The sequence below is a fragment of the Ostrinia nubilalis genome, chromosome 3, assembly GCF_963855985.1.
Source record: "Ostrinia nubilalis chromosome 3, ilOstNubi1.1, whole genome shotgun sequence".
Taxonomy (NCBI): Eukaryota; Metazoa; Arthropoda; class Insecta; order Lepidoptera; family Crambidae; genus Ostrinia; species Ostrinia nubilalis.
The window spans coordinates 3,398,461-3,411,570 of NC_087090.1; the positions used below are offsets into that span (position 1 = coordinate 3,398,461).

The window sequence follows — 13,110 nt, forward strand, 5'->3', positions numbered from 1 at the left end:
TTTATCATAGAATTTTCCAGATTTATCGATAAATCTAAAAATATTCTTGTACAGTCTACATCCCTGGGAATTCCTGCTTTGTTCGTTGGAATTTTGATAACCCCCAATTTATGCTAAAAGTAGATTTAATTAATTACCTATTTAGACTAATTGATTTTAATTGTTGCTTATTATTTTGTTTACAATAGACTAAAATAGGCGAATGTTTAGTAGGTGCATGATTACAGTTAGGTTAGCTGTAAATTAAATAACAAAAATATATTGTAGTTAAGACGCAATTATTATTAATTTTATTTGCCTTTTGCTATAGTATATTTTGTGCCAGTCGTGTAAAGGCACTTGTATACGTTGAAAATATATTTTTTCTGTCCTTATTCAGAGTAATTATGTGCTGAGAGCTCAACAAACTTAATATATACCTAAGAAAGTGCTTTGTTCTAATAGCATTAGGCTGGATAACAAGACAATAATACAATGTTAATGTGTAACTTAGTATCACTTAAGTACTGCATGAAAATAATTATGAAACACTTTTTTTTCTAAATATTTTTTTTTTTACACTAATATTGTAAAGAGGAAAGATGTGATAATTTACCTCTATTTTCATAGCCAGAATAGGAAACTACTAGACAGATTTGAAAAATTCTTTCACCATTAGAATGCATAAATTCTCTGATGGAGATGTTCAAAAAAGTTAGGGATCCGTAGTAAACATTGAATAATGTTAAAAATAAATTAGGTAAGTATTTACTCCACCATGTCATTAGTAGGTACATTAAATTGTCTGGGCGGTACGATGGGTCAGCTAGACATAAATTTATGAAAAGTAATGCAACAAAAAACCGAAAAAGAAATCTGTAAAACTCAAGTTACATCAAATCCCTGAAATACTTTCCGGGTGAGCTCTTTTTGTCCAAAATAATTGGGCATGTTTTTTGCGTCCATTTTGTGAGTGCAAATGTGGTTAAGTTAGCAACCTCGCGTAATCCTGCTAAGGGGCTGACCAATTTTATTTTGTAGTCCCAGCTGTTAACGAGATAAAAAACTTTTCAGTCATTTTAATAACTCGCTTGTCACTACGGCCACGGTAGGGTTACCAACTTATACATACAGTTTTGGGCAAAGTTTTGGACATTCCGATAAGGTGAGCTAAGCTTTTTATCAAAGTGAAGCGCGTATGCAGGCTATTGTACATTTTTAAAGAGTTTTTTTCTAGTGACCTTCTGGTATTATTAACGTATTTTTTAATAAAATAAACTATATTGCTTCTGTAGTATTTATACCTTAATTCTTCCATATCTAACCACCAATTTTAATGTATTATTTATACTAATTTTATCTATACTTATAATAAATCTGTAGAGAGGTCAATTCTGTACATGAAATATATTTTCAAAATAACTATCAGGGGGTGATTAGTGATCGATACTGATGCCAAAAATGCAATCAGTAAAATTTTTGTCTGTCTGTCTATCTGTCTGTCTGTATGTTCCTTATAGAAACAAAAACTACTTGACGGATTTTAACGAAACTTGATTTCTTCATACTCCTGGGCAGGTTATAGGATACTTAGGAATTCCCACGGGAACGGGCATTAGCGGGAAAATCCTTTTGTATGAAAAATCTAAACCGCTTAAGTTAGACGCTTGAAATTTGGCAAGCAGGTACCTTAGTAAACTTAAAGCTTAGTTATAACAGAATATTGCAAAATTCCTACGGGAACGGGAATTAGCGAGAAAAAACATTTGTATGAAAAAATCTAAGCCACGTAAGATAGACGCTTGAAATTTGGCATGCAGGTACCTTAGTAAATTTAAAGCTTAGTTACAACAGGATATTGCAAAATTCTCACGGGAACGGGAGTTAGCGGGAAAAAACATTTGTATGAAAAAATCTAAATCGCGTAAGTTAGACGCTTAAAATTTGGCATGCAGGTACCTTAGTAAACTTAAAGCTTAGTTACAACAGGATATTGCAAAATTCCCACGGGAACTGGAATTAGCGGGAAATTCCTTTTGTATGACTGACTCACTGACATACCTACTCACGCACAGCCTAAACGGCTAAACGTAGGCACTTGAAATTTATAAGGGACGTAGCTTAGGTACCGAAGAGGTGCACTAAGAAAGGAATTTCCGAAATTCCTACAGAAACAGGAATTACCAGGAAAATCCTTTTGTATGAAAAATCTAAACCGCTTAAGTTAGACGCTTGAAATTTAGCATGCAGGTCCCTTAGTAAACTTAAAGCTTAGTTACAACAGGATATTACGAAATTCCAACGGGAACGGGAGTTAGCGGGAAAAAAACATTTGTATGAAAAAATCTAAACCGCGTAAGATAGATGAAGGGGGTAAAACGGGATCCACGCGTACGAAGTCGCGGGCGGCCGCTAGTTGCACAATAAAATATAATAAGTCACGGACTAAAAAGTTTACCAAACAAACTCCACAACTTAGCTTAGAAATCTCCTTAAGAACCTTGAATTCTTAATTCAACTAAGACTGGATTCTTTTATTATTAACTGCCAGCCCTGGACCCGAAGAAGTTAACTGTATAGCAGATTATACCCATAACTTTGCTGGGAATTTAAAATGCTTGAAAGTTTCTTCGAAAATGAGCGCCCTAATATTTCACGAGACGATAACAAGCTAAAAAAGGCTGTGGAGTAATTAATTTTATTTATATCCCTATTTTTTACATTGATTTGCCTAAAGGCCTCGTTTTAAAAGATAATAATAGCATTTTTTAGCAGATGGTCTTTAGACAAACTCCTTTAAGACGATATCATACAAAAGACAATAAGCAAATCAGTATTTGTATATTTTATATGGATGAAGAATCTCTAAGCCAAAAAAACACTTTTCTGTGATCAAAATATTGTAATCGTTTAAATAGTAATAGAGTAGGTACTTTGACCAAAAGAGGGGTGCAAATATTTTTATTTCTTAAAAACTCTCCTATTTTTCACAAACAATTCAAAAGTTAATATCTTTAGAAATAAATCTCCTTGCACAATGCAACACACAACAGCAAACAAAGATACTCGTAGTTTTGATAAAAATACAACTGCAATGCCAAAAACTGTCTGAAAAGCTCTTCTTTCTTCATCTCCACTGCAATTGTGTTGCAAAAATCTTCATTGTACCCCTTTAGGGCATTTAGATGTTGCGATTTTAAGTAGGCACGTAAATGATGTCACGATGTTGGAGATTGATGCCACGATGTTCGTTTAAGTGCTTTCGTATAAAACGTATATCCATGTTAATTACACTTTTAGACTTCCATTAAATTAATCGCGTTGTGCAATCATCATCATCATCATCATCATCCATAATATGACGATTAGGAGCCACAGGACGTCCACCGCTGAACATAGGCCTCCCCCAATGATTTCCATTTTGCCCGGTTGGTAGCGGTTGTACAAAATACGTAGATTTTCAATTAAATGTTCCTAACTAAATAAATTAAGATGAAATCTTTGCCCGGTTGGTAGCGGTTGTACAAAATACGTAGATTTTCAATTAAATGTTCCTAACTAAATAAATATAGATGAAATCTGATGTATTTTTTTTGCCGGTAGTTAATATTTTTCAATGAAATGATAATTTCGTTGTTATATCGAACTCATTTCGTCTCTAGTCATGCAGCGAGACTACACGCCTAAGGCTGGGTTGCACCATCATAATACTTTAACTTTAACAAACGTCAAAAACCTGTCAAACTCCATACAAAACACACTGGTTGTAGTTCAGTTACGGTTAAAGTTAAGTGGTGGAACTCAGCCTTTTTATCGGTAATTAATCGCAGCAAATTTCCAATCACCAATCAAATCACTTCACATTCTAAGCATTTCAGCCTGAAAAATCGTTGCAAAATCGTCTCCTCTAAATGCATTTTTGTGAACTGAAGCGAACGTGCCTTAATTAACAACGGGTAATCAACCTGAGTGGTGGGGCTTAATCATCGGGGACAAATTGTGTCCATGTAGCTGGTTGTAGGGGAGTTTTTGCAGGATTTACCAGTTGGTCAAGAAATTTATCGCTGGATGCATTTAGCTTGTAGTAAAAGTGCAAGGATCTTGCTTTTACCTGTAAAGTGCAAGTGTATTTTGTGAACCAAGGTATTTTATTAGGGATACGCTAAAAGAATTGACTTTAGGTCAGTTATCTGAGTAACTTAACTATTTAGCGAATGATAGTTTGCAAATGATTTAGGTACTTATCTCTTGTTTTGCGCGGACTTAAGAAGACTACCTAAGTTGAGTAGTAAAATAAAATAACCGACGAATAAACTAAAATACTTTGGTAGATGTAGGTAATACCTGTGGTTATTCTGAAATTTATCTTTTAAAATCCACAATCTTTGAAAAATATACAAGAACTGATGTAGCCGCTTTTCCATAAAAAAATGGCAAGCAGTTTATACACAGTGTAACTTCATACCCATCTAACTGTCTACATGACTATACAATCTACTCTTATTTAGTAGGTAACTAAATACTAACTTTCTACATTCTGGTCGTGTAATAAGGCTCCTACACATAAATTGCCGCCACACGTCACTCGCGCGGCGGAGAGACGTTGCTAATTCCACTATCAGGCGCTGTGTGGTGAGCTCCCTCACACCACTTAGCACTTACTTTAAGCTCGCAAACATAACATTATATAGCCAATCTAGATATATCGATGCCTCCTAAGTAAATAATCGTAAGCCACAAAATATCAATTTTGATTTTATAAGCATTTTATAATTACTAAAATACGTATTATCGAACCCGCGAACAAAAATTGCAATATCATTTAAAATAAAAGATTTTTCACACGTATTCACGTAAAAAAAAAAAAAAAAAAAAAAAAATTCAATCGTATGTAATCCACGCTCGCAACGTATACTATCGTAATGTCCTGTGCGATCGTCTACAGGGGAGAAGCGGTTTGGTTCACCGCTAGCGAGCGCATACTATTAGGTAAGTAGTAATTACAGTTTTCCTTTTGGTGTTGAAAATTGCCTTATATTTTATTACTAGCTATTCAAAACTATAGTAATTAACACATACGATTATTTACGTTCCTTTTTTAAGCTAACAAAGTATCGTATGTTTTACATACCATGATAAACGTTGTCAATTAAATTTATTTTTTATCGTATGTAATACATACGATTATTAACGTGGTTTGTTTTCGTACGTTTGATATTGTATGTGCAATTTAATATTGTTGACGTTAGTAAATTGAGTATTTATTCCTATTGTAACGTTTAATTACGATTTTTTCGTCTTCGTTGTGAAGTTAAATTATATTTTATGTTTGTGTTTTTTTAATATTTTCAGATTCGCCATTGCCTGAAGGAGCTGATTTAATAGAAATCCAAGCATTTTCTAATTTGATCTCCTGTGATTTACTTAGGCCCAGTTTTTTGATTCATAGTTAAAATAACAAATTGTTAAATTTTGCTACTAATGGTTAAATATTAACAAAATGTTAAGTAATAGTTAAAAAATGTATTAAAAGTCGAGCTAACCATTGTTCGAAAAACATTTTTTTCTGATATTTAACCACTTGTCATTTGACATCTGTCAAATTTGACCATTGGTTATTTTAACTACGAATCAAAAAACCGGGCCTTAGTGATGAAGGTACTTCGATCCTACTAATATTATAAATGCGAAAGTTAGGATGTCTGGATATCAGGATGTCTGGAAATTTGTTACTCTTTCGCGCAAAAACTACCGAACAGATTTTGATGAAACTTTACAGTATTTTTGTTTATAACCCAGAATAACATAACATATAGGCTATAATTTATGACGATCTGTGACAAACTAAATTTCTTTAATTAGTGACATTTGTATGTATTTTTATAAGTAATCAATAATAGGTAAAAAGCTTTATAACTAAAAAAAGTAAATCTGAATCACTCTCAGCATTATGATTAAAAGAATCTACAAGAAGATTGTGATAGAATTGGTGATGCACCGCTGGAATGACACCACTAGTACAAAGGCTTACCAAGTATTTTTTTTAACTTTGGTTATAGCATATGGTTAAAAAGGGGGCAAACATCAGAGTAATCTTGCTGTCGTCGTCTCGTGTTAATTTTAGTAACAACAGTCATATAAACATCACCGTTCAAGTTCTTAGTCCAATTTTTACAGCCTAAGATTGACTTAAAATCCAAAAATTTGGTATGATGCAACTCGATTACAGTACCTATATGGTTTCCCATCTTGTTTAGCCCATCGTACCAATGAAAACCATTCTAAAGGAGTATAAATACATTTATTTTTGGCACATCTTTCAATCAAAGCATGAAAATACAACCATGTACTGTAATCGAGTTGGATCATACCAAATTTTTGGATTTTATGTCAACCTTAGGCTGTAAAAATTGGACCAAGAACTTGAAAGGTGATGTTGTGCAATGGATGAAAATAAAAGAAGTCAAGGTGCTTCCTTCTGAGCCAAATAAACTCCATTATAAATATCATTTGGATGAGTCTCAATATATGACTGTTGTTACTAAAACTAACACGAGACGACGACAGCAAGATTACTCAGATGTTTGCCCCCTTTTTAACCATGTGCTACTATAACCAAAGTTAAAAAAAATACTTGGTAAGCCTTTGTACTAGTGGTCTCATTCCAGCGGTGCATCACCAATTCTATCACAATCTTCTTGTAGATTCTTCTAATCATAATGCTGAGACTGATTCAGATTACCTTTTTTTAGTTATAAAGATTTTTACCTATTATTGATTACTTATAAAAAATTTACTGAATTATCATTAATTATTATTCATGTTACCTATTATATAGATTCCTTATGTGCAATTTTTGAATAATATTAGAGGCTTTAATAAGATTAAATACTTTTTTTTAAAGTAAGAACAATAACGATGTAACTTTGTTAATTGATTTTATCAATTAAGAATAGATTTTGCTTATTTTAAGGTTAATAAAGAAGATAAATATTCCTTTTATCGCTTTATAAATAAAACTTTTTAATTTAGTCGTAATTGCTATGTTTCAAAAATAATCAATGTTTATTAGAAAACAATTTTTTTTTATTTGATCTCGTCAGTTAATTACTTTTGATTTAATTATTTGTAATAACTTCACATTCTATGTTAATTTAAAATTATTTTAATTATATTTTCATAAGAAAGAAAGACTGTTATAACGTGATTCTTTGTTACAAATTAATAAATAAGGTATTTAAAACAGAGGTTTCATTTCAAGACTTTCATTGTGTTCAAATTGATTTTGTGAATCCTTTTGTCCAAAATAGATGAGTACCTAATTGAATAATTTAGTTTTAGCATGAATTTACAATGAAAAATTAATAAATATGTAACATACCTTCGACAGTATAAATGATTATGTTCCCGTACAATGGAGTATGTGGCTCTTACTATATATTTTACCTACAGCTAGACAAAGTAAATAATTGTATAGTTATGTTACGATTTCTATGACTAATTTTATCCGCCGTAAAACACCGTAACAACAATATCTCCAAAACTACAATATATTTACAAATAAATGTTATTGTATGAGAATACACCTTATATCGACTATATGTTTTGAAAAAATCGTACCCCTAGCTCAAAAGATGGGAAAACTGCACACATAAATATCTTTAAATGGCTCTACTGTAAAGTTTGGTTTTAAGACATACGATAGTTTACTTAGGAGGCATCGATATTTGCTGTGACAGTCTGTGTTTTGCGTCGCTTTAGTTATGTTTAGATAGAGTGATGGTTTTTGCAGCACACCACACAAAATTTAACAATCCTGATCGTGGTGATTAAACTTGAAATTTTGTGAGTATGATTTTTTTATTCTCACGCGAAAGTTACTCAAATAATTTTGATGAAACTTTACATTACTACTTTAGTACCATCGGAATAACATTATAAGCTGTAATTTCTTGAGGGCGAAGACAAGCAAAAGCTTTGTATTTGAAAAGAATACCAATACAGTATAAAAAATGTCGTAAGCGTTATTGTCTAATTAATACGCCAAAAAGGCTAGGTAATTAGATAAACCAATTAATCCTTAATGAAGTAGAATTCCATAATTGAAATTAAATTATCTTAAAAATATACTGAAACACTATTATAGCGAGAGCTTAAAGTCTATATTTCACCGTAGTTAAAATAAAAACAATGCCGAGCTTTATCGATGAACTGTTCGTCTGGCATCTAACAACTTTTCCCTTGAGCTACAAATATAGCGACAGAGATAATGTCTGTCGACCTCTGCTATCTGTAAAACCCCGAAGATATACATACTCGTACATAACATAGTATATACTCAGTCAGTTGAGTTCAGAGTAAAATTATACGAATCAGTTTTGTACACTTTAGTTTCACTTCGTAGTTCAGTTTATGTAGAGCGCTCTACCTTCGTTAGTTCGAAACTATTTACACGTGTTTTGAGTCAGTTATATCTGTTTGAATAAAGTTGTTGAAAACGTTTCATAAGTTATGAATTTAGGGGTTAACAATTAAATGGAATTATTATTAGTATGTCAAAACGCCTACAATAAAATATCAGCAACTGATTAACGGTTTGACTTTGCCATCAGAACTTTGTTAGGAGTTACATAAACAGATACTGTTAACTTAGTCGTCGTCTCTGCAATACCACAGTAAATATGGCCGTACTAAGGTCAAGTCGTCTGTTGGCGTCCAAAGACACAATTGCGTCCAAACGTTGGATTACCCTTGTTTAACATTAACAGTAGGAAATTAGCATACAGATACACTTACAAAGGCTTCATTAAATGCCTAGTTGCCGTTACAAGTATTTTCTACGGTTAACGAATAGGTAGGCAGGTAGGTGGACACAAATAGGCGATTTGACCCAGTCCAGGAACCGTTCTCAACTGAAATTAGAGTCTCGAAGCTTAAATATTGCCTTCATCACGGCCCGTTGATTTTAGACAAAAGATCCAGTGTTGGACATGTTTGCACTAGTTACTAACTTATTCAATATGCCGTTTCAAAGTTTAATTCAGATGCAATAACTAGTCAGTGCAATTTAACTTTACGAAACACATCAATGTTGTAAATAGAAACAAAGTCAATACGTATTGAACTTAATTATATTGAAAAACAAAACTAGGGATAGGTTCTGTCAATATTTAAAAATACTCGTATTTAGGGAATAATGCTGAGTTGCACCATCTTACTTTAACTTTGACAAACGTCAAAAATCTGTCAAACTCCATACAAAATACACCAGTTAACGTTACGTTAGTTACGGTTAAAGTTAGGTGGTGCAACTCAGCCTAAGGCTGGCACCATCTTACTTTAACTTTAACAAACGTCAAAAATCTGCCAAACTCCATAAAAAAAACCAGCGGCTATTGATAAAGTTACAGTTAAAGTTACTCTAAGTAAAGCAGTTGACAGGTCCTAAGCTTAAATTATGCTTAAACATGAAGAATTTTTTCAAGTAAGTACCTACATAGGTATAGGTCGTAAAAAAATGTAGCTGTTTGAAAATCAGAAAGGCATTGAAGAATATCGAATAATAAATAATACCTATTGTATAAGGTATGTAGAAGCTAAAATATTCTGACTTTTGGAAGAAACGGGTTAACATTTTAATCCAATTTCAATCTGTCACCTTTACCTTGGAGGACACGTGCATTATTTGCTCGAATGTTCATTAAACTTTTCTTGTACACTTCATTATGCTGTAACCTTTATTGGACTAGTTTTGAGGCATGTTTCCTGGAGTACTCAAGATAAGTCAGATGATATAAATACTGTATGGGACGGTGTTCGGACATCAATTACTTGAGATTCGCCGTAGTCACAACAACTAATAAACTTACAAAATGGTTGTGAAGGTAAGTTTTTTCAATATCTGTTACAAATTATTACTTTTTAAGGATGGAAGTGCTTTTTACACAGCTTAAGATAATTAAAGTGGAATTAACAAGAATGAAAAGAAAATAATGGCTTTCTCCCCGCGCACACAAATACAGATAAGAAAATGTTTCCAAAACTTGATGAAAATCTCCTAAGACCCATTGCCTTTTTCAAAGATATAATCCAGTAATTATTATGTAAGTAGGCACTTATTATAACAGCATGTCAATCTTTATTTAAATCTCGGATTTAACTGAAAATAGTATGAAGCATATCAAAATAACATTGCATCAGCATTGCTAAAAATTACGCATTTTTACGCAACTTTGAATTTTATTTCTCACGCATAAGTTTAAAAATCCATTGAGGAAAGTATATGCCGTCGACTGCACACAATGAAATTACGTCAAGATCTCATATTTTTCTAAACATAATCTCCTACATTCTAAGAGAAAACGTTGGATTAAACCTCAAACTTAAACCACAATTTAATCCTCTTGAACCAGTCGGGGTTTTATTGAATCTTGACATTTGACTAAGTTGGCTTTTAATATTCAGGGCGAGTGCTTGTTTCAGACAGTTCTGATAGATTTTAAATTAATAGGTACTTTTGGTAGGATTTGCTAATCAATGATGATTCTTGTGAACTATGAAGTTGAATTTATTGATGCTTAAAATATAAACGATTCCAAGTATCCAATTTATAATAGAGGAAGGTATAATATCACACTAAGTATAAAGAGGAAAGATGTGATATTTTGTTTGTATGTATTGAATAGACTCAGAAATTATTGGACCGATTTGAAACCTTCTTTCATAATAAGAATTCTTTATTTTTGATGAACATAGGCATTATTTTTGATAAGTTCGCCAAGTCGCAAGTGTAACTTTTTGATGTGCCAAATTCATTGAAGTTATTGCGGTGTGTTTCTTTGATTTATTAAATTAATCCAATTTTAAGTTTCGTTTCATGATTGTCTTATATTTTAATGGGTAATAGGTACTAGACGCAGCAAATAAATAAGGCATTTGGTATTCCGTAAAAAGTATAATTAATTAAAATGCGACATAAATCTTTTAAGCATTCTTACACTGATTGCTTCGTCGTAAAATTAGCATTAAAACAAGGTTGTGTTGTTGTAATCCCAGTTATTACACTTTCGCAGAAAAAATGGAGTGCTTTATTATTTCCACGGTCATGACGTTTACGGTTACATTGACCCTATTGAATGCAAAAACAAAACCGTTACATACAATGACGTAATTTAATACATAATGTATTTCTTGATGCACAGAAATATAGTAATTTATTGCGTCATAATAATTCTTTTCGACTTCAGTTAAAAGCGCCATCTATTTCCAAACTAAATATAGATTGTTCTTTGATATCAGACAAATTGGCTGATTAACTTAGTAAAGGCTTGAGTTATGACACCCTCACATCTCTATGAACGTTATATTTTTCTAGTTTAGTAATTAAATCGATAAATAAAATTAACTTAGAAAAAAACATCGTTCGTTTCAGCCCAATATGACGTCCACTGCTGGACAAAGGCCTCCCCCAAGGCTTTCCATAACGACCGGTCCTGCGCTGCCCGAAAAAACATAATTTTATAATATTTATAATGACAACATTTAATGAAGATACTTAAGGTTTATAAACAAGAATTTAAAAATTATTGATTCAGCATCACAAGATATTCAATGTTCTCCTATTTCCAGTTCGTCGTAATCCTTGCTCTGGCGGTAGCTGCCAACGCCAGCAACATCAACAGCTTCGCGTACGACGTGGCCGACCCGTTCACCGGCGACTTCAAGAGCCAGGCGGAGACGCGCGTTGGAGACCGCGTGCGCGGCCAGTACTCGCTGCTGGAGTCCGACGGCACCAAGCGTACGGTGGACTACGCCGCCGGAGCAGAGGGCTTCAACGCGCAGGTCCGCAAAGACCCTGCCTTCATCGCTGCTCCTGCCGTCTACTCAGCCGCCCCTGCCGTCTATTCCGCCGCCCCTGCCGTCTACTCCGCCGCCCCTGGCGTCTACTCGGCCGCCCCTGGCGTCTACTCCGCTGGTTTCGGCTACTCAGGTCTCCCCTACGGTTATTCCGCGCTCCCTTACGCCAAGTACTTCTGAACACTGTTATCTGATGATTTTTCATGTAAATATTGGTTCTGTAAATAAAAGTTTATAAAGATTGGATAGTAAACTTGTTTGATTGTATCATTTTACTGAAGGGAAATTGTAAAGTAGAGAAAATCAGTGCTCCCTAACCCCTCAAATATTCCTCTAGTAAATTAAAGGTGGTCATCCATCGGAGATTAAATAACGATGATGAATAACGATTTATGAATGTAGTTTTACGCCCGTATTAAAAAACGATGCTAGCTTAAGTAAAGCAGCAAATCAAACGCACAGCGTTGAATAGAGCTCTGTGATTGGTTCGTGTGTCACCCTGTGCGTCCACGCGCACTGTGAGACAATAGTTATATTGCCACGCGCTATTGTAAGTATACTCGTATTATTGGAAATAATATCAGTCTTACACTTTTTGTGTTTTTGTTTAATATTCTGTCTGAAGAAAAGTCGTTAGTCTTTCTTCTAACATGTTTGTATCTTGGCTCTACTTCCTTAATGCATACTAATTAGTTTGCCAAAAGTCACTTGTTTACGCACAAAAACTTTTATTCAAGATCTTTTCCATAAAGACCTTTAATCTTCTTGTTATTTCGAGTTGGTACCTACATATCTATCAATTATTGTATCGATGTAAGAGCAAGGAAAACCAATATATTTACATTCCAATTCAGACTTAAAAATTAATTCAACAAAGTAAGCACCCGCTTCAAAAATTCAGAGCTACTACTACGAATGGTTTAATTAATTTTTTATCGCGTTTTTTCCGATTCAAAGGAATAATGCTATCAAAAGATAGATCAAACGCTAACACTCGAATAATTTAATAAAAACTACAAAGGAAACAATTTAAATTCATTTGTGATGCAAATCGGGGAGCTGTATGAAATGGGAATGGAATTTAAAGCCAATCTACTTAAGTAGAAGGTTACAAAGTGTAGAAAATAAAGCCAGAACATTGAGTGGTAAAATCAAGCCAAGTCTTGAAAATGTGATTTTGTGGAGTGAATAATAATTATCTTGGAGCTAAAATACTATTGGCCATGTGGTTCAGGTAGAGCATGTATAAAAGGACCAACCACTTCTCATAGATGT

General features: G+C 33.4%; 1 protein-coding gene across 1 annotated transcript; it reads left to right on the top strand.

Annotated features, from left to right (window-relative positions):
- The first annotated feature begins 9,763 nt into the window (after positions 1-9,763).
- LOC135088227 (larval/pupal rigid cuticle protein 66-like) lies at positions 9,764-12,092 on the top strand. The gene is made up of 2 exons (XM_063983107.1): positions 9,764-9,863; positions 11,608-12,092. Exons 1-2 carry the CDS (start codon positions 9,852-9,854, stop codon positions 12,013-12,015), a joined length of 420 nt encoding a protein of 139 aa, XP_063839177.1. The 5' UTR covers positions 9,764-9,851; the 3' UTR covers positions 12,016-12,092.
- Positions 12,093-13,110: the final 1,018 nt, after the last annotated feature.